This window comes from Natrix helvetica (assembly GCF_964273705.1).
Source record: "Natrix helvetica genome assembly, chromosome: 3".
In the NCBI taxonomy this organism is placed as follows: domain Eukaryota; kingdom Metazoa; phylum Chordata; class Lepidosauria; order Squamata; family Natricidae; genus Natrix; species Natrix helvetica.
In genome coordinates, this window is record NC_138549.1 from 51,435,727 (window position 1) to 51,459,584 (window position 23,858).

General features: G+C 47.7%; 1 protein-coding gene across 1 annotated transcript in view; it reads left to right on the plus strand.

Moving 5' to 3' along the window:
• The first annotated feature begins 12,588 nt into the window (after positions 1 to 12,588).
• Positions 12,589 to 23,858, plus strand: part of PTCHD1 (patched domain containing 1) — a 194,721-nt gene continuing 183,451 nt past the window's right edge. Inside the window, exon 1 of the mRNA XM_081947987.1 lies at positions 12,589 to 14,428. Coding sequence (XP_081804113.1) covers positions 14,000 to 14,428 — 429 coding nt within the window. The 5' untranslated portion in view covers positions 12,589 to 13,999. The remainder of the gene's footprint in view (positions 14,429 to 23,858) is intronic.

Sequence of the window (23,858 nt, forward strand, 5' to 3'; positions counted from 1 at the left end):
TCCATAGGGTGCCTGTGGCGTGGCAGACTCCAAAGGCATACTTGGAGTCAGTGTAAATGTTCACGGACCTGTTCTTAGCGGCTTCACAAGCTTTTGTTAATGCCATGAGCTCAGCTGCTTGGGCACTATGGGAGGGGGGGAGAGGTGAAGCCCAAATAATTTCATGTAGGGAAACAACGGCGGCTCCTGCTACCCTCTTCCCGTTATACATATAAGAGGAGCCATCCGTGTATAGTTCCATGTCTGGGTTTAGGAGTGGGGTATCGGTTAGATCGGGGCGTGGGGATTTAGCATCGTGAATCAGGTGGAGGCAATCGTGTAAGTTGCCCTGTTGTTCTGTCGGGAGTAAGGTGGCTGGGTTTAGGGTGGAACACCTTTCAAATGTTATGTGATCTGTTGTAAATAATTCGGCCTCATATCGTGCTAGGCGCTGCTGTGTGAAGGCTTGCGTTTGTGATTTTAACAGAATCGCAAAAACCTCGTGAGGTACTTTTAGGAGCAGCGGGTGTCCTAGGACTATGTCTTTTGATTTTCTTACAATTTCTACTGTTGCTGCCACTGCTCTCAAGCATGGAACGGCTCCCTGAGCTACTGGGTCTAGGGTTACGGAGTAGTAGGCAACTGGACGTTGCGCAGGGCCGAATGTTTGCGTTAAAACTCCTGAAGCTACTCCCTTGTTTTCATGAATAAATAATGTAAAGGGTTTATTATAGTCTGGAAGTCCCAGTGCCGGGGCCGAGGCTAATGTCTGTTTAATTTCTTTTATAGTTTGGTCTAAGGAGTTGGTCCATTCAATGGGGTCGGGCATGGCCTTTTCTGTTAATTGTATTAAGGGTTTTGCTAATTCCCCGAATGACGGAATCCATGGGCGGCAAAAACCCAGTACGCCCAGTAGGGCTCTGACTTGCCTCTTTGTGTGTGGAGTTTTCATGTTCAAAATGGTCTGCACCCTGCTGGGGGCTAGTTTCCTTATGCCGGGTGCTATGATGTACCCCAAATAGGTCACCTCTTGTTGTAGATATTGTAACTTAGTGGGTGATGCTTTGTGTCCCCTATCTGCTAGGGCTTGCAGGAGATGAATTGTGTCCACTTTACAGGCTTCCTCTGTTTCTGATGCTAGCAATAAGTCGTCTACGTACTGTATTAGGGTGGAGCTGTGTGGGAGTGATATGGAAGAAAGGTCTGCTTTTAAGATCTGTGAGAATAAGGTGGGTGACTCCGTGTAGCCTTGTGGCAAGCGAGTCCACGTGTATTGTTGGTCTTCCCAAGTGAAGGCAAAAAGGTATTGGGAAGCCTGATGTACCGGGATGCTAAAGAAGGCAGAGCACAGGTCTATGACTGTAAAATATTGTGCCCAAGCTGGTACCTCCGTGACTATGGTTGCAGGATTGGGTACTATTGGAGCCCGGGGTATCACGTGCCTATTGATTAGGCGTAAGTCGTGTACGAATCTGAAGATAGGGTTCCCTTCCCGGTCCAATTTCTGTTTCTTTACTGGGAAGATTGGGGTGTTACATGGGGAGGTGCACTTGCGGAGGACTCCTTGTTCTAGATAAGCCCTTATTAACTTTCTTATGGGCTGGATGGCTTCAGTCTGGATTCTATACTGCGGGGCATAAGGTGGGGGCTCATGTTTTACCGCTATTCTCACTGGGGAAGCTCCTTTTAATAATCCCACTTCCGTGGCGTCCCAGCCCCATAAGGAGGAGGGTAGACTATTAAGGTCAGTAGGCAGTGAGGCGGCTTCCGTGACTACCATATGGATGCTTTTTGTTGGTATATCTAGTAGCAAACCATCCTTCCCACATTTAATAGTGGCCCCCATTTTACACAAGAGGTCTCTTCCCAGTAGGGAGAGAGGAGATTGAGTACAGACTGTAAAGGAGTGTTTTAGGGCTAGCGGACCTACATCGACTGGAATTTCCTTTGTGAATTCTACTGGGATGGTCCTTCCTCCTACCCCCATTATTTCATCCCGGACCCCTTGTGCAATTGAGTTTTTTGTTGGAGGTGTTGTTATTAGTGAGGAGGTTGCTCCTGTGTCCACTAGGCACTCATACTGCTTTCCCCCTATCCAGAGAGATATCATGGGTTCCCCTCCTGGGCCATTCCTTAAGGGAATGGCCAATCCACAAAAGGTAGCCAAAAAGTCCGTGGCGTTTGCCGCTAGTCATAAGGGCGACTGATCCCTATCCCACCCTGAATCCTGTGTGTGTGTGTAGTTCTGCCTCCATTCTCCTTGGTCACCTGGGCGGGCCCTGTGCATAGGTGCTCTAGGCCGGGTCCGGCGCGGTTGGTTTGCCGGGTTTCGTCTACAATTTCGTTTCATGTGTCCTTCCTCCCCGCACTGCAGGCAGTGGGTGCAGCGTTCTTGGGGCCTCTCCTCCCACTCACATTGCCGGCATTTACGCCAGTGTGGCGGGGGAGGTGGGTACCGACCCGGGGGTGTGTAAGCCCTGCGGTTGGGATTTAGAGCAGCAAAAATTTGTAGGTCCTCCCTCGTCTCTTCTCTCCTCTTTCTTTCTCTTTCCCTTTCCTTTCTGTCTTCCTTCCTTTCTTTCTCCTCCTCCTTTAGCCTGTCCCTTTGGTCATACACGAAGTTCGCAATCCTGCGTAACTCCGAGATTTCTAGTGAGGACCAGTTCGAGACGACCCGCTGAAAATGATCGCGGATGTCATCGGCTGATTGATTGACAAAAGCCGAGGCTAATATTCTCTGATCCTTCTGGCTATGGAGGTCTAGGTGGGCATATGTAGCGGCCGCTTCTGTTAGGCGTACCCAGAAGGCGTCCAGATTTTCCGCTTCCCTTTGTGTTACCCTTTGGAATTCGGCCCAATTAAGGGGCTTTCTCCCTATGTCCTCTAGAGCCTCAATTAAATTTTCCTTTGCCCTACTGTATTCATCCCAGTGGTTTGTATCATTATAATCCCAATCTGGACGATGTAGGGGCCATGCCACCCTTGTCCGGGCTACCTGCCCTGACACAGGTATGACGGGTTGCTTGGCAATTCGTTCAGTTGCCTCGAATAATTTGAGGAGCTCGTCTTTCGTTAGGAAAACGTGCAACAACTGGGTCATGTCTCCCCATGAGGGGTTGTGGCTTTCCACTATGGATTTTATGGTCTGTATCACTGTCTGGGGATCGGCTCTGAAAGTGGGGGTGTCCCTTTTCCAGATTACTAGGTCTGAAGCCGAAAATGGGGAATGGGTTAGTACATACTCAAATTGTCCCCTATTTCTTCCCGGTACTGGTTTACTTAAAAGGGGAGCCATGAAGGGTATTCCTGTCTCGTCCTTCTCGGGGGGGTTATCTGTCTTTTCTTTGGGTTTCTCTGCCGGGGGGTCTTTGAGTCTAGCCAGTTCAGCCCAGCAGTACCAATAGGGTAGGTGGCTGGGCTTAATTTTAGGTCTAAGTGCTTTCAGGATTTTAAAATTGAATGAACCGCTCTTTGGCCAAATCGGTCTCCCAGTTTCGTCTTTGAGTAAAGCCCATTCCTTACATATTTGTTTTGCCTTTTTTTTCTTCATTCCGGCCAGGACGGGCATTTGCTTTTCGTCCCAGGCCCCCAACAGCTCCCCTAGGGGGGTTTCCATGGCTACCCTCGAGCTACCGCTTCCCATGATCCTGTTTAGATGTGGGTTCACTTCGTCCTAGCCGGGTTTGCCACTTCGTATTTCCCCACTTTACTTTCGCGTCCTTAGAGGACCTTTCGCGCCCTTTTGAAGGGACTTTCTCTGTTTGCCCTTCGGAGGGTCTTATTGGTGCCCTTCGGAGGGACTTTTCTGGGGGTGCCCTTCGGAGGGACTTTTGACGCGTTCCTCACCGCGGGAACCTTCTCTCGATTCGCGCCCTTTCACGCAGGGACTTTTCTTACAGTTTCAAGTCTTGGGGAAAGAGACCCGGAGGACCAGCCGCACAGTGACCCAGGAGGGGTGCTGTCGGAGCGGGTATGCGTACCTCCCTTTTTCTCACTAACTTTCTTATGGGCTTTATCTACAATACACGATTTCCTGGGATTTTTCCTGTTTTTTTTTTTCCACCCGTATCGTTACTTTTCAGCAATAATTCCCCCACTCGTTGCCCGCTCGGCTGCTTCAGTATCCCTTTTTTCGCGAGTCAGTTTCCACACTCCGACAAGAACCCCCCCCTTGCTTTCTCAATCCTGCCGGTCACTGCCCTTTCGGACTAGCAGCAGGCTGAGGTGCGGCTGGGGGTTAGGCGGAGGAGGTGGATTCTGACTGCTACTTGTGGATCTGAGCCCTCTAACACACACGCACACACACACTCTTTCACTCCCCGTGTTATTTTTAGGAAAAAAAAATTTCGGAGCGGTACTCACCTCCTTTCAGGCAGCTGTAGAGTTCAAACTCCGGATCTCCCTTTACTACCCATTTTAGCCGTGCCGGGTCTGTGGAAGTCCTCCTGCGGATGAAAACATCCGCGGCCGGCAAGAGAGTGATTCCTCGGGCCCGGTTCGGTGGTTGGGTGAGCTGAGAGTCCCTTCGTGGGTCGCCAATTGTTGGAAGATCAAAGGTTTCCTGGTTCGTTCCCAGCCGGGAGTCACCACCGACGCCTAGAAGAAAGTTTCGTGAAGACAGCCACCTGAAAGTTATGAGCTTTATTGAAGGGAAAAAAAGGAACGGGAAGGATGAGACGCAGCTCTGTCGTTCCCGGGTCTGCAGCACCATATACAATTTGGTTTCTCCTTATATACAGTTTTTCTTGCCCCTGGCTACAGTGTAAATTTTACTGAGAATAAAAGTTCCTTTATTCTGGATGATCGTTCTGATATTGATTCTCTTGTCTTTTGGGTTTCGTTTGTCTGGTATCTTGCCCTTATGTTAATCTTATCATAAAACCTGAAGAGGATGTTTTCCTGTTATTCAGGGCGCTTATCAAAGAGATCTGTTTTATGCAGATGGTCATGGTGTTCGTGTTATCTTGTAATCATTGCTAGATTCGGGGTTTTCCCAACTCCATTATCCTTTTCCTAATCCTATTATCTTATCTCCTTTGTGACTAAGTGTAACCTTTTCCTGTTTACGTGTGCGTGTTTTCCTCTAGCTTTGGTCCTTGATTATGTATTCATTAGTTCGTTCCTGTTTGTGCTCTTTGGGTTATTTTTCGTTACCTTACTACAAAAGGAAGGATCAGGAATGGGGGGAGAGGAAAGAGGCCTACCTTCCTGTTGTTGTTGTTGTTGTTGTTGTTGTTGTTGTTGTTGTCATCTTTTATTTACAGTCTGAGACTGATAAAAACATAACAGTTCTAACCAAAGACCTAAGAGCTAAGGTAGGGTCTGAGTATATAGGCAGTTCCAAGTAGGGTGGTCTTTTGCAAAGTCAGGATATTCAGGTCTAATAAGTTCAAAAATGCCATGTATCTGGGCAGCCCTTTGGGTATTGCTGCAAGGGCTCCTATTACTATTTGTGCAACCACTGATTTCTTCATTCATAGTTACTCATCTTCAATTTGAAAATCATGAGATCTTGATATTTTTTTCTGTTTGTCTTCAATTTATTCATCACCTGTCAATGTAATATGGGAACCTCAAGAATGAAATATTTTGAAGAATATTAAAAAGGAAGGATATTATATTTCCTCAAAGGGAGAGATGGAGAAACATGCTTTTAAAGACAGAAAGCAGCCCCCACTTTTTAAAATAGCCCCAGCATATGCCAGACGTTAGGAGAAAAAGAGCTTATTGAAAGAAGAACTATCTAGATAGCTATATTCATAAGCAAAGCAAATACTGCAGGCAGAAATCCATTCAAGAGGATATTCTTGCCAGAATTGTAGGATTAGAAAGCAGCCCCTCACCCATGATTCAACACAGGACGAAACCCATTAGCCACAATAGGAATTGCCCAACTCCTTTCAGAACACAAATCCCTTCATTGCACATCCCCAGAGCAGTCCAAACTTCAAAGTCACAGAAACCTGGGAGCTCAGATAAACAATAAGACAGTGGTTGACCACATTAGTTCAGACAAACACCTAGGATTTGCATTTCCTCTTTTGCCTATAGAGCCAGCTATGACTCCTATATAAACCTTACATGACCCCATAGTAAAGTAGAATAAAACATGGATTAAAAATATAAAAATGGAGACGTGGCAAAAGGAACAGTTAGAAGCTTGATTAAAGGGGCAGGGAAATGTCATCAGCCTTCAACCACAAAATGTTCCAACAAATGTCCCTATGTTAAAAGTCGGCTGATGCTGTGCAACGCAAGGTCCGTAACCAACAAGGCCCCCCTCATTAGTGAGTTGATCTCCGAGGGGGAGCTGGACCTTGCAGGGATAACGGAGACCTGGTTGGGCCACGAGGGTGGCTTACCCCTCGTGGAAATGTGCCCACCGGGTTTCCGTGCATTCCATCAGCCCCAGGCCCTGGGCAAGGGTGGCGGGGTGGCGGTAGTTATTCGGGAGAGTCTAGAACCGAGAGAGTTCACTGTTCCTCAGATACCCGATTGTGAGTCCCTAGGTGTTAAATGGGGCCCAGGGAGGCAGTTGGGCCTGCTGATTGTATACTTGGCTCCTCACTATACATCAGCGGCCCTGCCCGAGCTCCTCGAGCTGATCTCAGAGACGGCGGTTGAGATCCCCAGGCTTATGGTCATGGGGGACTTCAACCTGCCGTCGACGGGAGCAGCATCTGAGGTGGCTCGGGAGTTCATGGCTTCCATGACAGCCATGGGCCTGACCCAACTAATTCAGGGCCCCACACACGAGGGACCTTGTTTTTGTATCTGAACAGTGGACGAGTGATCTGGGAATAGGGGACCTAGTTATCACTCCCCTGTCATGGTCAGATCACTCATGTCTCCGGCTCGACTTCCCTGTCGCTACCCCTCACCGCGAGGAGGCGGAGCCAGCTCGTCCAAGCTGGTACCGCCCCAAGCACCTGATGGAACCGGAGAGGTTCCAGACGGAGCTTGGGCCGCTACCTGTAGCCCTGACCCGCGCTCGGTCGGAGGACCTAGTGGCCGCCTGGAATATGGCGGTGGCTGGGGCCTTGGACCGGGTTGCGCCTTTGCGACCTCTCCTGCGGCAGCGATCCGCCCGAGCCCCTTGGTACACCGAGGAGCTGAGGGCGATGAAGCGCCATAGGAGACGTCTAGAGAGCAGGTGGAGGTCCTCACGCTCCGAGTCTGATCGAACACAGGTAAGATCCTATTTGCGGACCTACCTTGTGGCATTGAGAGCGGCCAAACGTAGACATTGTGCCGCTCTTATTGCGTCCGTGGATAACCGCCCTGCCGCCCTGTTTAGGGTGACCCGCTCCCTCCTATCACAGGGGGCGCGGGTGGCGCCCTTGCAGGGTAGAGCAGAGGAGTTTGGGGAATATCTGCAGGACAAAGTCGCTCAGATCTGGAGCGGATGGGCCCCCTCCAGTGGCCCGGACGAGCCGTCAACAGTGAGTCTTGTAAGACCACTCTGGGAGGAGTTTGACTCTGTTGCCCCTGAGGATTTGGACAGGTTGCGTGGACGGCTGCGGCCCACCACATGTTTAATGGACCCGTGTCCCTCCTGGCTGGTACTGGCATCCTGGGAGGTGACACGAGGCTGGCTTCTGGGCCTGGTGAACGCTTCATTGGGTGAGGGATCCTTACCAACTGCCTTGAAAGAGGCGGTGGTGAGGCCCTTACTCAAGAGGCCTTCACTGGACCCAATGGAGCTGGCTAATTATCGTCCAGTCTCCAACCTTCCTTTTTTAGCGAAGGTTGTTGAGAATGTGGTGGCGCAGCAATTTCCACGACACCTTGACGAATCCGAATATCTAGACCCACGCCAGTCCGGCTTCCGACCCGGACACAGCACAGAGACAGCCTTGGTCGCGCTGGTTGATGATCTCTGGAGGGCCAGAGATAGAGGTTGCTCCTCTATCCTGGTCCTATTAGATCTCTCAGCGGCTTTTGATACCATCGACCATGGTATCCTATTGCGCCGGCTGGAGGGGATGGGAGTCGGAGGCACCGTTTTACGGTGGTTCGGCTCCTACCTCTCCGACCAGTCGCAATGTGTGTTGACGGGGGGGCAGAGGTCGACCCTGAGGTCACTCACTTGTGGGGTGCCACAGGGGTCGGTCCTCTTGTCTCTCCTGTTCAACACATATGTGAAGCCGCTGGGTGAGATCATCCGTGGTTTTGGGGTTGAGTACCACTTCTACGCTGATGATACTCAGCTGTACGTTTCAACCCCAAACCACCCCAGTGAGGCTGTTGAAGTGATGTCCCGGTGTTTGGAAGCCGTCGGGGTCTGGATGGGGGACAACAGACTCAAACTCAACCCCTCCAAGACTGAGTAGCTGTGGCTACCGGCACCTCGGTTCAGTCAGCTAATTCCAATGCTGGCCATAGGGGGCGAGCAGCTGCCCCCTGTGGAACGGGCGCACAATTTGGGCGTCCTCCTAGATGCCCGGCTGTCAATGGATGATCATGTGGCAGCCGTGGCAAGGGGGGCGTTCCACCAGGTTCGCCTGGTGCGCCAATTGCGCCCCCTCCTGGACCGGGATGCCCTACGCACGGTCACTCATGCACTGGTGACGTCTCGCCTGGACTACTGTAACGCTCTCTACATGGGGCTTCCATTGGGACGCGCCCGAAGACTGCAGCTAGTCCAGAACACAGCCGCGCGGGCGGTCATGGGGAGTACCAGGTACTCCCATGTGACATCGCTCCTGCGTGAGCTGCACTGGCTGCCTGTGGTCTTTCGGGTGCGTTTCAAGGTTTTGACCACCATCTTTAAAGCGCTCCATGGCATAGGGCCCAGTTACCTGCGGGATCGCGTCCTCCCACATACATCCCAGCGGCCAATTCGCTCTTACAGAGAGGGGCTTCTCCTGGTGCCGTCCGCTAGGCAATGCCAGCGGGCGACGCCAAGGGGTAGGGCCTTCTCTGTGATGGGCCCAACCCTCTGGAACGACCTCCCCCCCGACATTAGAACCACCACCGACTTCCGCTCCTTCCGGCAGAAACTAAAGACTCACCTGTTTCGACTGGCTGGCCTGGCATAATTTCAACGCCTATCTCCTGGCATTTATATTTTACTGGTTTTTAAGGGTATTATTCTATAGTCTTAATTTTATTGGGTATTGGGATCTTAATGTCTGTTTATTTTAACTATTTATTAGCAATACAGTCCTGCACATCTTTTATCCTCCTCTTATCCATCCATTCATTTTATATTTGTATATATATATTCTCCATGTAGTAATTTTAATTGTTTTAATTTTGTTCTTTGACATGGACTGTACACCGCCCCGAGTCCCTTTCGGGAGCGGGGCGGTCTATAAGCGCTAATAAATTGAAATTGAAATTAAGATGGGAGTACAGCAAAATCGGGCAAACTGATTAACAAAGCTAGACATGACCAAGTTGCTGTAGGAAGTTATCACCTAGCCCTCTCCCAGAAAAATGAAATATCCTAGGGAATATTGAAAAGGCAGAATATTATATTTCCTGGATGTGAAAAAGGGAGAAACACATTTTAAACACAAAGTAAATTCCTGCAGCTTCCGGCCCATCCCCACTTTGTCAATGGGCCATTAAGAAGGCCAAGGTAGTCCACTTTACATAATAAAGAGTTCTCCCCTTCAGCTCCAGGGGGATGGGTGTAGAGTTCTGGCAGTGACAATGAAGGCATGATAATATAAGCCTTTACTCAACTGACCACATGGCAGCTGAACTCAATCAAACCTGAATTCAAAACTCAGCCTAGAGCAGCGGTTCTCAAATAGTGGGGCGCGCCCCCCTGGGGGGGCGCGAGGCTCCGTAAAGGGGGGCGCGAAGGCTCCCTTTCCATCTGGGTGCAACGGCGGCGGCGGCGTGGGCGAGGCATAATATATCCCGCCTGGAAGTGGCAGCACTTCGGACTGTGGATTTTCATTGGAGCCGCGGGCTGGAGCTGTGCGTCTGCTCGGGCGGTGGTGGGAGGGAGGGAAGCATGGCTGTCCCAGGCTTCCCTCCCTCCCCCCCCCAGCCCAAGCAGACTTTTTGCACAGCTCCAGCCCGCGGCTCTGATGAGTCTCTGAGCAGTCCCCAGCGCTGCCACTTCAAGCCGGGATATATTCTGCCATGCCCTCGGCGGCGTCTTTATGCAGGTAGCTCACCTCCCCGCCAGCAGATCCACCGCCAGCATTCCGTCTTGAAGCGGAAGCGCAACAGCCGCTGTTGGGAAAGGGACAAAGGGGCGGCGGTCGCCCGATCTTGCCACCGCCACCCCTTCGCCCCTGGTAACGGCGACTGTTGTGCTGCTGCTTCCAGCTGGGATGCTGGAGGAGCTGCTGGCAGGGAGGGAGGGAAGAAAGGGAGGAGGGAATAAGGATAGACAAGCAAGAGGGAAAGAGGAAAGAAGGCAAGCAGGCAGGAAGGAGGCAGAAGGAAGGAGGGAAGAATGGAACTGGAAGGGAAGCAGGGAAGGAGGGAGGGAGAAAGGAAGGATAGGAGGATAGGGAAAGAGGAAAGAAGGCAGGCAGGCAGGGGGAAAGAGGAAGGAGGGAACTGGAAGGGAGACAGGAAGGAAGGGAAGGAGGAAGGGAGGGTGGAAGGAAGGATAGACAAGCAAGAGGGAAAGAGGAAAGAAGGCAAGCAGGCAGGAAGGAGGCAGAAGGAAGGAGGGAAGAATGGAACTGGAAGGGAGGCAGGGAAGGAGGGAGGGAGAAAGGAAGGATAGGAGGATAGGGAAAGAGGAAAGAAGGCAGGCAGGCAGGGGGAAAGAGGAAGGAGGGAACTGGAAGGGAGGCAGGAAGGAAGGGAAGGAGGAAGGGAGGGTGGAAGGAAGGATAGATAAGCAAGAGGGAAAGAGGAAAGAAGGCAAGCAGGCAGGAAGGAGGCAGAAGGAACGAGGGAAGAATGGAACTGGAAGGGAGGGAGGGAAGGAGGGAGGGAGAAAGGAAGGATAGGAGGATAGGGAAAGAGGAAAGAAGGCAGGTAGGCAGGGGGAAAGAGGTAGGAGGGAACTGGAAGGGAGGCAGGAAGGAAGGGAAGGAGGAAGGGAGGGTGGAAGGAAGGATAGACAAGTAAGAGGGAAAGAGGAAAGAAAGCATGTGACTACGGTGGGAGACGAGGAATGTTATGCAGAGGTGTACTTATAACAATTTTATAGACAAATGATACTATTTACAGTCGCGTGGGGGGGGGCGAAATGTTTTCTTCTTCCTAGGGGGGGCATGACAGAAAATAATTGAGAAGCACTGGCCTAGAGGGTTGCCCTTGCACGGGCCCATGGGAGTCTGGCAACCAATCAGAATACATTTCTTACACAGGAACAGGAAACAGATAGGTGGGGCAGAACAGATTATAAAAAGCCCTGCAAGCCTCTTCCCTTCCTCTTCTCTTCCCTTCTCTTCCTCTCCACCAACATTGAAGCATGTGATCACCTTTCCTGTTCAGGACTCAAGCCATGTGGTCCTGTCCACCATTAAAACCATCTTTCCAAGCAGCCTCCATGTCTCCAGTGTCTTTTTCCCCACTTGGAGCTGAACCCAGAAGGACATTTCTTCCAACATTGCTAAATTAACCCACTGGTCATTATGTAAAAAATACGACTTACCTATATCCAAAAAGACATGGGAACATAAAGGGGCAAAAGTCGTGGAAAATGAGAATGTGAAGATCTTGAGGGACTTTCAAATACAGACGGATCGCCATTTGGAGCACAACACGCCAGATATCACAGTTGTCAAAAACCGAAGCGTATAATTTATTGATATCGCTGTATCCGGAAATGCCAGAGTTGAATAAAAAGAACTGGAAAAAAATCATGAAATATTGCAGCCTGGCCATCGAAACTAAATGATTATGGATAAAACATGTAACAGTGATACCCATTGTCATTGGAGCACTTGGTACCATGTCCAAGAATTTTATAAAATACATCAACAAATTGCAACTTCCTGCAATAACAATAGTGAAACTGCAAAAAACTGCAGGCATCATACATTTTAAGAAGATACCTAGGATGCTGGCAGCAATCCATACCAACCATCTACACCAGTCAATGATATTTGTGGTTTTTATTTTTATTATTTTACAATAGCTGCCAGTTCTTTAGCTTGTGTTTGCCGTCATACACACTGAGTTCTTTCTGTGAACCTGGAATGTCATATTGTATCTTTTTAACCACAGTTTATATTATTATGGTTCATTGCACAGTCACCCAGATGCTTAGACTAGATTTAGCATTTTTATCCACCTACAGAGTCTTTCACAAGGACATTGGATATTGTTGTTTGATAGTAATAGTAGTCGTAGTAACAGTATTACTTGTTTGGCAATTCTCAAGTCCCATTTCTACTGCTTTGCTTTTGGAAGGCGTACAGAAGCGCTCATCTGCCCAAATACTAATTTCCATTCGCCGTCTGTCTGATAGCACCTTTTTTCTTGGAGAGAAAAGCGGGGATTTTAGGCAATCTCCGGGCAAAGTATTAAGGGCACCGGCTTCTGTGCGGCGTCACCTTGTTAATGAGCATGTGCAAAGCATTCGCACATGCCCATTTAGGCAAGAGATTGGGCAGTTTCTTCTCTCGCACCAGCAAGACCGTTGAACCCACGTCGCACCGAAATAGAGAGGCAGACAGAATCGGTGCGAAAAGAAGGGGGGGGGGAAGCAGCAGACAGACAGACGTAGCAAGTGGGAGGGAAGTAAGAGAGGGGAATTCGTGGAATTGGCGAGACGTTTCTGATTCCTGGCATTTTAACCGCCGAATCCACACTATGCGTTGACAAAGAAGAGCAATCGCTTGAAACCAATGAAATACACAAAACTGTATCTCTGCGCTGCTCCAGTCGCAAAACAATGGGAGCCACGTTCGCTTGCGTGCGGATAAGTCCACCTCTCCCAAACGGGCTTCTTCGAGGATTGCTTCAAAGGTGAGACTCGAAAACTTTGCCATGCGTCAGGAATCGGTTAGTAGTTCGCTCGCCCCTTTTCCTTGCTGATCTTCCGACATTGATGGGCAGCAGCTATTTTGCTTGGATGGGACATGCTGGCGGCGCTGACATGGATCTCACCTGAAGGAGGATCCGGTCGTTTTTTAAAGTAATAACAATTACAGCCATCCTAGTTGCGCGATAGTTTCATTAAAACTGCAACCCCGAGCGAACAAGGAAGCTCCGATTAAAGGATTGGCCACCGGTAATTGACAGCAGCCGGGATTTCCAGCTAAATTGCCTGCACTGTGGGAGGAAAGGGGTTGTGTTATCTTGTTTAATATTAATTCGGTGCGACCCTCCAGATCCCAGTGCCGGAAATGAGCCTGGGAAGGTGGGGCGAGAAGGCGCTCTTCTGCCTAGTCGCCCGTTCTGAGCCACCAGCCTCTCGTACAGCTTAACTCATGAAAAAGCCGGCAAAGAAACTGCCCCTGAACTCCAGTGCAGCCTTAGTCGTGGCGGCGGCGAGGGCTTTGAAACGGCAAATATCTCCCACTTTCGGGGTTGTGACTGAGGAAGGGGCGAGTCTCTTTCCTGGCCTCGATTAGAGGCGCGGGTGGGGGAGGAAAGCCATCCATTCAGTTTTGCAGGTGTGTAGTCAGCCGTAGCCCCAGGGTCTCAGGAGCTCTGTTCTGTGCTTAACTGAGTTAGTCAGCAAGTGTGTCTACCGACAACCCCCCCTCCCCCGCCGCCTTCTGTATTCCCCCATATCTTTCCTGGGTAAACAATCCTTACCCACCCACTTGGTTTGGCAGAAAGAGCTGCCACCATAAGTGGAGAAAATAGATTTTGCCATCAATAAGATCTTGGCTTCCTCGCTGACCAACAACCCCACCCTCGAGTTTTTATTTTTTATTTTTTATTATTTTTGCTCCCGCCCTCCTCCCTTTCGGAATCTCTGTTGTTGTTTAAAGTCAGACAATGGGGCGCCGGGAAACTCCCTTCGGCAGCCTGGAGGGAGGCGAAGAGCTTTAGCACTCACCGCGCAGAAAGGGGGAGTGCGGGTTGCCTGATCGGTCAATTTCAGCCCACAAGGGAAGCTCCCGTCTGCTTGGGCTCCCCGATGGTTTTGCCTGGGCTCTGGGAGAGCTTCAGATTCCGTCGTGCGCACCTCGCCCTCCTGAGCTGCTTCTGCACTAGAATGTTGCGGCAGGTGTTGCACAGAGGGCTGAGAACGTCTTTCGCCAGACTCGGCCACTTCGTTGCCAGCCACCCGGTCTTCTTTGCCTCTGCGCCCGTGCTCATCTCCATCTTGCTGGGGGCCAGTTTCAGCAAGTATCAGATCGAGGAGAGCGTGGAACACCTGCTGGCCCCCAAACACAGCCTGGCCAAGATCGAGAGGAACCTAGTCAATAGCCTCTTCCCGGTGAACCAGTCCAAGCACCGGCTGTATTCCGATCTGCAGACCCCAGGGAGATACGGCAGAGTCATCATCACATCCTTTGTCAAGGCAAACATGCTGGACCAACATCATACTGATCTGATCTTAAAGGTAAGGACCGGCCGTTCCTGATGAGTCACCTCTTTCTTCTCCACCCCTGCTGAAATCCTTTCTTTGCCTTCCTGCATGGATCCTTAAAAAGTTGTACAGATAACTGTCAATGGAATATCAGTCATGTAGCTCTGATCTGCAGTTCATAGTTCTGCAACAGTTGGGTTAACTATGGGTTGCAGAGGAAAATACCTGTACAGATTCCTTCTCCTTTTCAGAGGTGATAAAGAGGGGGGGGGAGATTTTGTGAATGAAAGAATGGCACTTTTCTCTCTCTCTCTGCCTTTTGTCCCTCTCCTACAAGCTGAGTTAGTGACAACCACTTTTGCTAATTTGGAGTGCAACCTAAACGTTAACATTGATGGGTAACACTTGTAGGTTACTCTTAACTTACTCAAGACTATCCTTTGATTACAATGAATATACAAGTTAATTGAAAATTAAATAAAGGAGCTGTTTTATTTCCAAAAGATTTCTTTCATAGCATCCACATCATCTTGAAAACTGCTACATGCTACTTTTACATATACAAAATTTGAAATCAGAAGAAATTATTGTTTATATGTAGTTTCTTTGTGTAGTTATTTACTGTGTAATGTAATGCAATAAATTTTACTGAATTGTTCCTGAACTGTAGGTCCTGCCTATTGCAATATTTTTGTCAATATTGTCTATTGTTTTACAACTGTAGCATACTTCTCAGTACAGGTTTGAGATAAAAACATGAAAAAAATGCATGGGTGGAATGGAGATCAAGTTAATGAAAAGAAAGGAAGTTTAGATAGATGGATGGAGAGAGGAGAGAGAGATGTCTTTGAGCGTCCACATTTACTTTTTAGCATTAAACAACTTTTTGATAAGCTTTGATGACATACTGCAAAGTAATAACAATCATTGGACCTTTAGTATCTCTTGCAATGAGAAAATACATATTCATAGAGTCCTGCCAGTTCCACTAAAAAAAACTTGCAATGGAATCCATGATATTAGCCTTTACAGATCCCTCTCTCTCTCTCTCTCTCTCTCTCTCTCTCTCTTTCTCTCTCTCTCTCTCTCTCACACACACACACACACACACACATATGTAGTAGTTATAACTAATGTCTTCACATGGAAAAAAAATGTCAACTGGAAAACCCTCAGAAATATGCTTATATTTACTCTGAAATACGTTGCAAACCAAGGTCTACTGACTTTTTTTTTTCTGGTATGCTATCTCTAGAATCTCAATTACAATTATAGCGATAAATATCTATCTTTTCTCAAATAAGCCAAATTGTAATAAAATCATGAATTATTGAAAAGAAAATTGATTAGTTGAAAATTGCATCATATTCAATATAATCCAAAATTATTGTTGTTAATTTAATAATAGTCAACTATGCACCATTATCATTTTAATACCATCAAGCCCTTGAAATCATTGAAGTCCTCAGGCACATTAAATGTTACCTCTTGTTATGTAGGCATAATTATCTAAAAGCTTGGTTTAATTGGTTTAATAAATTAGTGTCATGTTCTATCAAATGTATGGCCTAAGTCTGAAAGATGCTGTAGGTTGGACTTAAGCAAGTAGAGACAGATATGTTGCAGCAAAATGATGCTGAACTGTGCAAAGAACATAGCAAAGAAAGATAGGAACAAGTTATCATAACTAATGCTATTGGTTGGAGAGTAAACCACATGGAACAAAGTAGAATTTACATCCAAATAACACCCATAGGATTCTGCTACACTTGTGAAAAGAGGTTCCTTTAGGTAAGATGGTCCAAATAGAAATTTATTTATAATATTATTAAGATTAAATATAGCTGTCCATTCTCTATTTAATATATTTATATCAGAGGTGGGTTCCGCCTGGTACCCACCACTACGGGCGTACCGGTGCCAGAAATTTGCCATACTTTTGCGTACCCGTTCCACAATGGCATGGCCATACCCCTGTACTGTTATGCTCCCCTGCCCTGCCCTCATTTGCAAGGCGCTTCTCAAAGAGAAGGAAGTGAGACGGGGCTTCTTCAGAGGAGCTGAGGCAAGAGCAGTGTTGAAGCCCTCTCTGAAGCAGCTGGAAAAGGTGCATGGGTCGGAGGGGGGGAAAGAATTCAAACTTCATCCTCCTGGTGTGGGCTTTGGGCAAAGGCTGGAGGGAAGGGCCCTGGCTCGCTTATGCTCTCTCCCTCCCTCCCTCCCTTGTGTAGTTTGATGCAGCCTGCAGTCAGTGAAGCTGGGTGTGCACACACACAGAAGTTGGATTGGACATCTCTCCCAATGGCTTGAAAACAGCTCCTCTGCCGTCCCCCCCACCCCATTCCCCCGCTGCCTTCCTCAAACACTTCCCCCATTGCAAATGCAGCATGCTGTCTGTGTAGGAAATGCCTGGAATGCAATAAAGCCCACCCACTCACCTCCTGCTGGCAGGCTGGGGGGACAGGAGAGGCAGAGAAGCTGGAAGGGAGCTGATTGGAGCCTTCTGAAAGATCGGGGCTTGGGGAAAGTGTGTGCGCTACAGCATGGCGCTTTGCCTGGCTTCCTGCCTCCTCCTGTGGTCTCCTCAGTGCTCACTCGTGCTCTCCCTCCCCAAGTGTAGTTTGATTGCAGGCGGAGCCACGTTGCCTTTTCAAACCTGTAGTCAGTGAAGCTGGGCTGGATTTTCACATAGCTTTATCCAGCTGTGTATGTGTGTGTGTGTGAGAGAGAGAGAGGGAGAGAGAGGGAGGGAGAGAGAAATGGATGGGGGCCTGGGGAGGAAGTCATTTCCTCTCCCCTGGCAAAAATCCAGCCCAGCTTCACTGACTACAGGTTTGAAAAGGCAAAGTGGCTCCGCCTGCAATCAAACTAGACAGGGGAGTGAGAGCCCTGTTCTTTTGGAAAGCTCCAATCAGCTCCCCTCCAGCTTCTCTGCCTCCTCTCAACCCAGCCTGCCAGCAGGAGGTGAGTGGGTGGGCTTTATTATGTTCTAGACATTTCCCAATGGACAGCACATTGCATTTGCAATGAGGAAGGTGTTTGAGGAAGGCAGCTGGGGTATGGGGTGGTGGTGGCAGAGGAGCTGCTTTCAAGCCATTGGGAGAGGTATCCAATCCAACTTGTGTGTGTGTGTTTGAAAGAGAGAGAGAAGGAAGGTGGCAGGAGAGATAATCCAATCCAACTTCTGTGTGTTTGTGTTTGAGAGGGGGGAGGGAGGGAGAGAGGGAGGAAGGAGGGGAAGAGAGAAGAAAAAGAAAAGGAAAGAAAGGAAACTTCTTTCACAAAGTAGAAAAACAAATGCTGTTGCTTTAAATTGGAACTGAGCATGCCTGGCTGTGGAGTTCTGGGAGTTGAAGTCCACAAGTCCTAATGCTTATATCTTTAAATTGACAGGTGCAGGGAACAACAAATTGGTTATATGGTTATATGTTATATGGTTTTATGTTTCTAAAGTTTTGGAGTTTATGCAATATGGGCTTTGTGTTTCTAAAAGGGTTTGGATGATTCCCTGCTTGTGAATGGAGCCAAACTTTTTCTAATGTCATTATCTCATTATTTCTATCTGACAGGAATGTGAAATGAGCCTCAGGCAGGTTTCTTTGTTAGCAGAAAGAAAGAAAAACAGCACAGCAATGTAGGCCTAGAAGGCTACTCGGAGGTCATCTAGTCCAACCTCCTACTGCAGCAGGAAAACTTACATTGTCTGGATTATTTTGGTGCCTTTAAAAGAGAGGAAAATTACCAGAAAGGAGAAGGAGTTTACTAGGACAAGGCTGCCATACAAAGGAAGGCAGAGATAGTCCTTGACTTATGACTACAATTGAGCCCAAAATTTTGTTTGCTAGGCAAGAGCGTTGTTAAGTGAGCTTCATCACATTTTACCCAATCCATGACATCTCCCGGTGAGTGACATCAAGTTGGCCACTCCCACCCAGTCACATGACTGTCAAGTCACTCCAACCTGGTCACATGACTGCCAATCTACTCCAACCCAGTCACATGACTGCCAAGTCACTCCCACCCGGTCACATGACTGCCAAGCCACTCCCACCTGGTCACATGACCACCGAGCCTCTCCCACCCGGTCACATGACCACCGAGCCACGCCCACAAAACAGGCCACACCTACAGAATAGGTTCTAAAAAAATTGAAACGCAGCACTGATTTATATTTAGTAAATATTCCAATAATCAGCAATTTAGTTTACCAAAACCTGAAGTTACTAATGTATTGCTTCCCCACCCTCAGTATTTTAAATTTTAAAAGGAAAAATTCATCTCCCCACTTTTTAGATGTCAAGCCATTGTGTTTTTATCTGATTGACAAATTGCACTATTGGTCCAAAAGTTTTGATTCAGGTCGGTTTTCTGTTGATGGATGTTGATCTTGGGAAGTAAGAAAGAACTATTTTTGAAGAAATGAATCAGACTTGGCAGAGAAGTGAAAATGCATGGGAACAGCAGCTAAAGAAAGCTCCTCCAGATCAAGGTGGTTCTGCTGCTTATCCTCCAGTGTTAAATAAAAGACCATGAAATCATGTGTAGGACTATCATGAGCAATTCTGGAATGCTGACTGTTATTTCTGATTTCATTTTAAATATTTCTAAGCATTTATTGCTACTTGTTTGAAGATGCAGGAGTGAAGAAATTCTTCTGCATTTATTTTGTTTTTGGCCTAGGTTAATGTAATTACTTTTTAAAATCTTCATACAACAATATAATATTGAGATACATTTTACACCTTTGCTTGCAAATATTTGGGGGTAACTCCTTGGCAGCTGATTCCATTTTTTGTTAGGCAAAATGCTTAAAAAGGCATCAATTTTGGGGCAAATCTATCAAGTTACCATTCCTCCTGACAGGGTTGTTCTAATAGTTATAACAATTGGGTTATTTAATGAACAATCATATTTCTTATTACAGATGGTCCTTGACTTATGACTGTTTAACAACTTTTCAAAGTTTCAGAAAAAGTGACTTATGACCCTTCCTCAAAATTAACCCCCCTCAAAGACATGTGATTGTAATTCAGGCATTTGGCAACCAATTCACATTTACACTGGTTGCAGCATCTTGCAGTTGTGATTGTGATTTGCAACCTTTGGACAAGCAAAGTTGATTGGGGAAAACAGAGTCACTAAATGACTGCATGATTCACTTAATAATCACAGTAAAAATGGTTGTAAAATCAATTCCAGTCACATAAATTTCATTCCCAATTGTGAACATAAGTCAGGGATTATCTGTATGCATACTTACTCAGAGGTCTCATTGTGTTAAATAGAATTTACATCTTACTTATTGATTAGTGTATGCTTAATACAATAATATATTTATTTAAAAAATGGAATCTCAACAGAATTTCTGAGCAGTAGCTTCACAGTAGAACCAAACTGTTAGAATTCACTATTGTGTGACCAGAAAACCTTTTGCTGCTGCTGTTGTTAGAAGCAACTATTGTATGGTCAGTAAGGGTGAGGTGGCAATTTTGTTTGTTTCTTGTTTGAAATTCATTTTAGGATATTAACTAGCTGAAGAATTAACATCTTCTTTCCTATAATCTAGCTTGGACAACAAAGGGAGCATAATTGCCACAAACAAATAAGAGAGATAATTTGACAACAGTACTTTGAAAGTAATCACCTTGTGTAACTTCTGCCTGCCTGCCTGCCTGTCCATCCATCCATATCTCTCTATCTCTCTATCAATTTTATAATGCTTACTTCAGATTTGCTTCATAGTACCCTGCTTGGAATTCTTTTTATTTTTCTAAAAAACAATTTACATTTTTGATCAGCTATATCTGACTATAAGAGGTTTGAAGGGGAGCAATTGACTTAGATGCTTTTTATTTTGTTTTCTTATGGATCTAAAAGCAAACAAGTATTTTCTATCATTTCTTCTTTTAAAGAAACCTAGATCAGGCTTGTTCTACCAGGTAGTCTTCAGATATGTTGAACGTCAATTCCCATAATTGACCTAACATTAACAAGAGTCACCTGCCACTAGGATCCCTCTGTTTGATTAGAAATCTTTATCAAATGATGAAAGTAAACATATTGTCTGTAGGCAGATTATTAAATCTGCTCACTTGATTATGCTGATTTTGGATCTCCTGTCAAAGGTTAAAACCAAAATTAAAACAACAGCCCAATTATTAATGCAAGGCTAAGCAGTTTAGTATCAAATACAGGGTGAATTCTTTATAACGTATGACAGATAATTCACTTTTTAAAGCATTGTTTTGTTTTCCTTTGCTTATTTACACACTTTTGTATTACTACCAAGATATTCAATCTAAATTCTAAACCTATAATTCTCAAAATACTACCCTGAGATCTGCAGGATGCTGGTTCTGGTGTTCATGAATGGTGATATAGATATTTTGCTGCTGGGGAGACGAGAGCTGTATTCCACTTAAATCAAGGTGGACAGGGATCAAGTCAGTGAAGTTATTTTGGCACAAGAACAGATAATTCCACAAGCACCTCTGGCAGTAAAAGTAAATCAATTGTTTTTGTCATTTCAAGCTATTTGTCTAAGATGATTGATTCCATTAACCAACAACTATGGTTCATCTTTTCTTCCTCAGAATAAGCTTTTTATACCTAGAATTCATCTTTAATCCAAGGATTTGTTCATATTCCTATTTATCACATATTTACTAGAACTAGATCCCAATTTACTTGCTAAAGGCCAGAAATTTTAAGGAAAACAACTTGACAATATTTATTGCACTTTACTTACTGTGTTTTTGGTGACATATACATGTTTCAGTTAAAAAAAATATAGATATACAGAGTTATTAACCACCTGAATTTGAACACTTTTAGCAAAAAAGACCCATTTTTTATGAATTCAAGTGGCTCTGGGTAACAGCCTTTGCTAGCATATAAATTCACAATGTTTTCCAGTGGGGGAGAGGGAGCGGTCACGTGTGGGTATTCTCAAAGCCTGATTGATCCAAAGACTGAGAGCAAACTCTTAAATACTCCTGCCTTCTCATTCCTTCCCAGTTTCCTCTCAGTCTGTTGGTCCAATCACTGTTTGAGATAGTTTGTTAAGAAAAAGGTACGTTAAAAAATATTTTAATTGAAAATTGGCTTGTTGATTCGGTTTAATTGGTAACTCTAAATTCTGTTAAATTCTAAATTAAACAGCTGCGGCCCAAAGGAACAGTCCTTTCTGCCTCGGGTGGTTTTGGGGGGGGGGCGTGGGGCAATCTTCCTCCCCTCCGCGGGCTTGGAGCTCTAGCCCGATCCCCGGGCTGTGTGGGTGCCAAGCTCCATAGGGCGGCTGTTTTAGTAGCTCAGGCTTCCCGGCTGCGTCGAGGGAGAGCCGGGCTTCAGAGGAGCGCTGTTTGATACTGAGGAGCAGAGACCTCGGCGGGGGGGGGGTGTGCGCTTGGCTGCACGGGGCCCCAGGAGGCTTTAGAAAGCTGCCTTGGTTCTGGACCCTCCGAGGTGGCCGGTGGCCATTTTGGAGAGCCACGTGCGTAGAGCTAGGCCTCAACTCGGGCGGCCATTTTGAGGAGGCCTTGTTCTACAGGCCCTGATCTATCGGCAGCTCCTTCAGGCCCTGATCTACCACAGATCCTTCAGGCCCCGATCTACCGGCAGCTCCTTCAGGCCCTGATCTACCACAGATCTTTCAGGCCCTGATCTACCGCAGGCCCTTCAGGCCCCAATCTACCGGCAGCTTCTTCAGGCCCAGGTTCTGGCGGGACCTACAGAGGCCTCATTTCTTCACCCGATCTTCAGGACATGTAAGTGGGGCGATGGAGGAGGGGTCGGAAATTCCCCAGGGTCAAGTGCAGACCCCTTTGGAGGGGAGCGGAGGCCTGGGGCTGGCATCTGATCCCAGGGATCCCCCAACCAGACCTGTGGCCTCTAGTCGGCCTTCAAGGTCCTCTACAAGAGAGGAGGCCAGGAGGCACAGGCCTTGGAGAAAACTTTTGCCAGGGCTGAGAGGCAGGCCAGGGCGGCTGGGCCTGTTTCCCCCAGCAGGTCCAGATCCCCACACAGGCCTGCCTCAGCTCGTTCCTCCCTCAAAGGATTCAGCCCTTCTTCTCCTTCAGCTTCCCCTGCCAGGTCACGCAGCCATTCCAGGAGAAGGGAGTGTGATTCTCCTTCGATCTCTCCGGGTTTGAGGAGGGACAGCTCTGATGATCCCCTGGAGGGTTCCTCTAGAGACCACCGTTATGGCCGTAGGCTGGCACCACGTGGTCCCAGGCATTCTGATAAGGACATGGATGATTTGGAGAATCTGCCTATAGGGATTCAAAAGCTCATTGCTGCTGCCATATCACGGGGCATTGCCCAGCGAGATAAGGGAACTCACTCCTCCAGGTCTAAAGGAGGGGTGGGCCGATCCCATTATAGGGCTCCCTCCCCCTCGTCAGTGAGGGGTCAATCTTGGGGGAAGAGAAACCCCAGGATATGGGGTTTTCAGTGGATGAGGATGCTGCGCCCCCTGATTCCCCTTGATCCTCGGGCCTTTTTCCTCCTGCCATGTTCAAACCTCTCTTGAACAAGGCTTGAAAGACTACCAAAATTGGGACTGGGGATCCCACTGTGCCACCTCCTAGGGATCCCGATATGGCCATGTTTTCCAACACGGCCACTAACGAGGAAATTTCTGTTCCCCCTTTGTTTATGGAAGTGCTCACGAACCAGTGGGCACGTCCGTCTAATTTCTCTAACCCGGGGAGCAGTGATCGCAGGTTTTATAATGTGGAAAAGGCTTTTGCGCAGGCCCTTCATTTGCCTACCATTGACACCCCGATAGCTACACTGGTGGCGTCCTCACCGGTGGTGTCCGGGGATGCGGCTGACAAGTTGAAGCCGGAGGATAAGCGAGCAGAGCTTACCTTGAGAAAAAATTTCAATGCCACGGCCTGGGCCATTAAGTCTGCTGCGGCAGCGTCTTACTTCAATCGCACCACGGTCATGTGGCTCCACAAACTCCAGGAGCGCATTCCAATCCAAGACGAACGGCTTCACCAGGATCTCACTAAGATCTTAGCTGCCTCGCAGTTCTCCGCCGATGCGACCTTGGACACGGTCAAGTTTGCGTCTAGTGCCCTGGCCACCTCAGTTACCTCACGCCGCCTGTTGTGGCTTCGTAACTGGCAGATGGATAACAAGGCCAAGTGGGACTTGGCGGCGGCTCCCTTCAAGGGCCCGAACCTGTTTGGGGAGGCTCTCGACCTGATTTTGGTTGAGAATAAGGATAAGAAGAAGGTCCTGCCGTCCAAGGACAAGAAGACTGAGTCTAGGTCTCATCCTTATCGTAGGCAGTCTTATAGAGGCTCTAACTATGACCGTGACCAGCGTTTCTCCTCTTTCAGGTCGGACAGGCAGTTCCCTAGGTCGTCCTTCCAGGACCAGAACAGGTATCAGCAGCAGTCCCGGTGGCCCTTTTGAGGCGGAGGCGGTCATCCCTTCCGCAGAGGGAAATGAC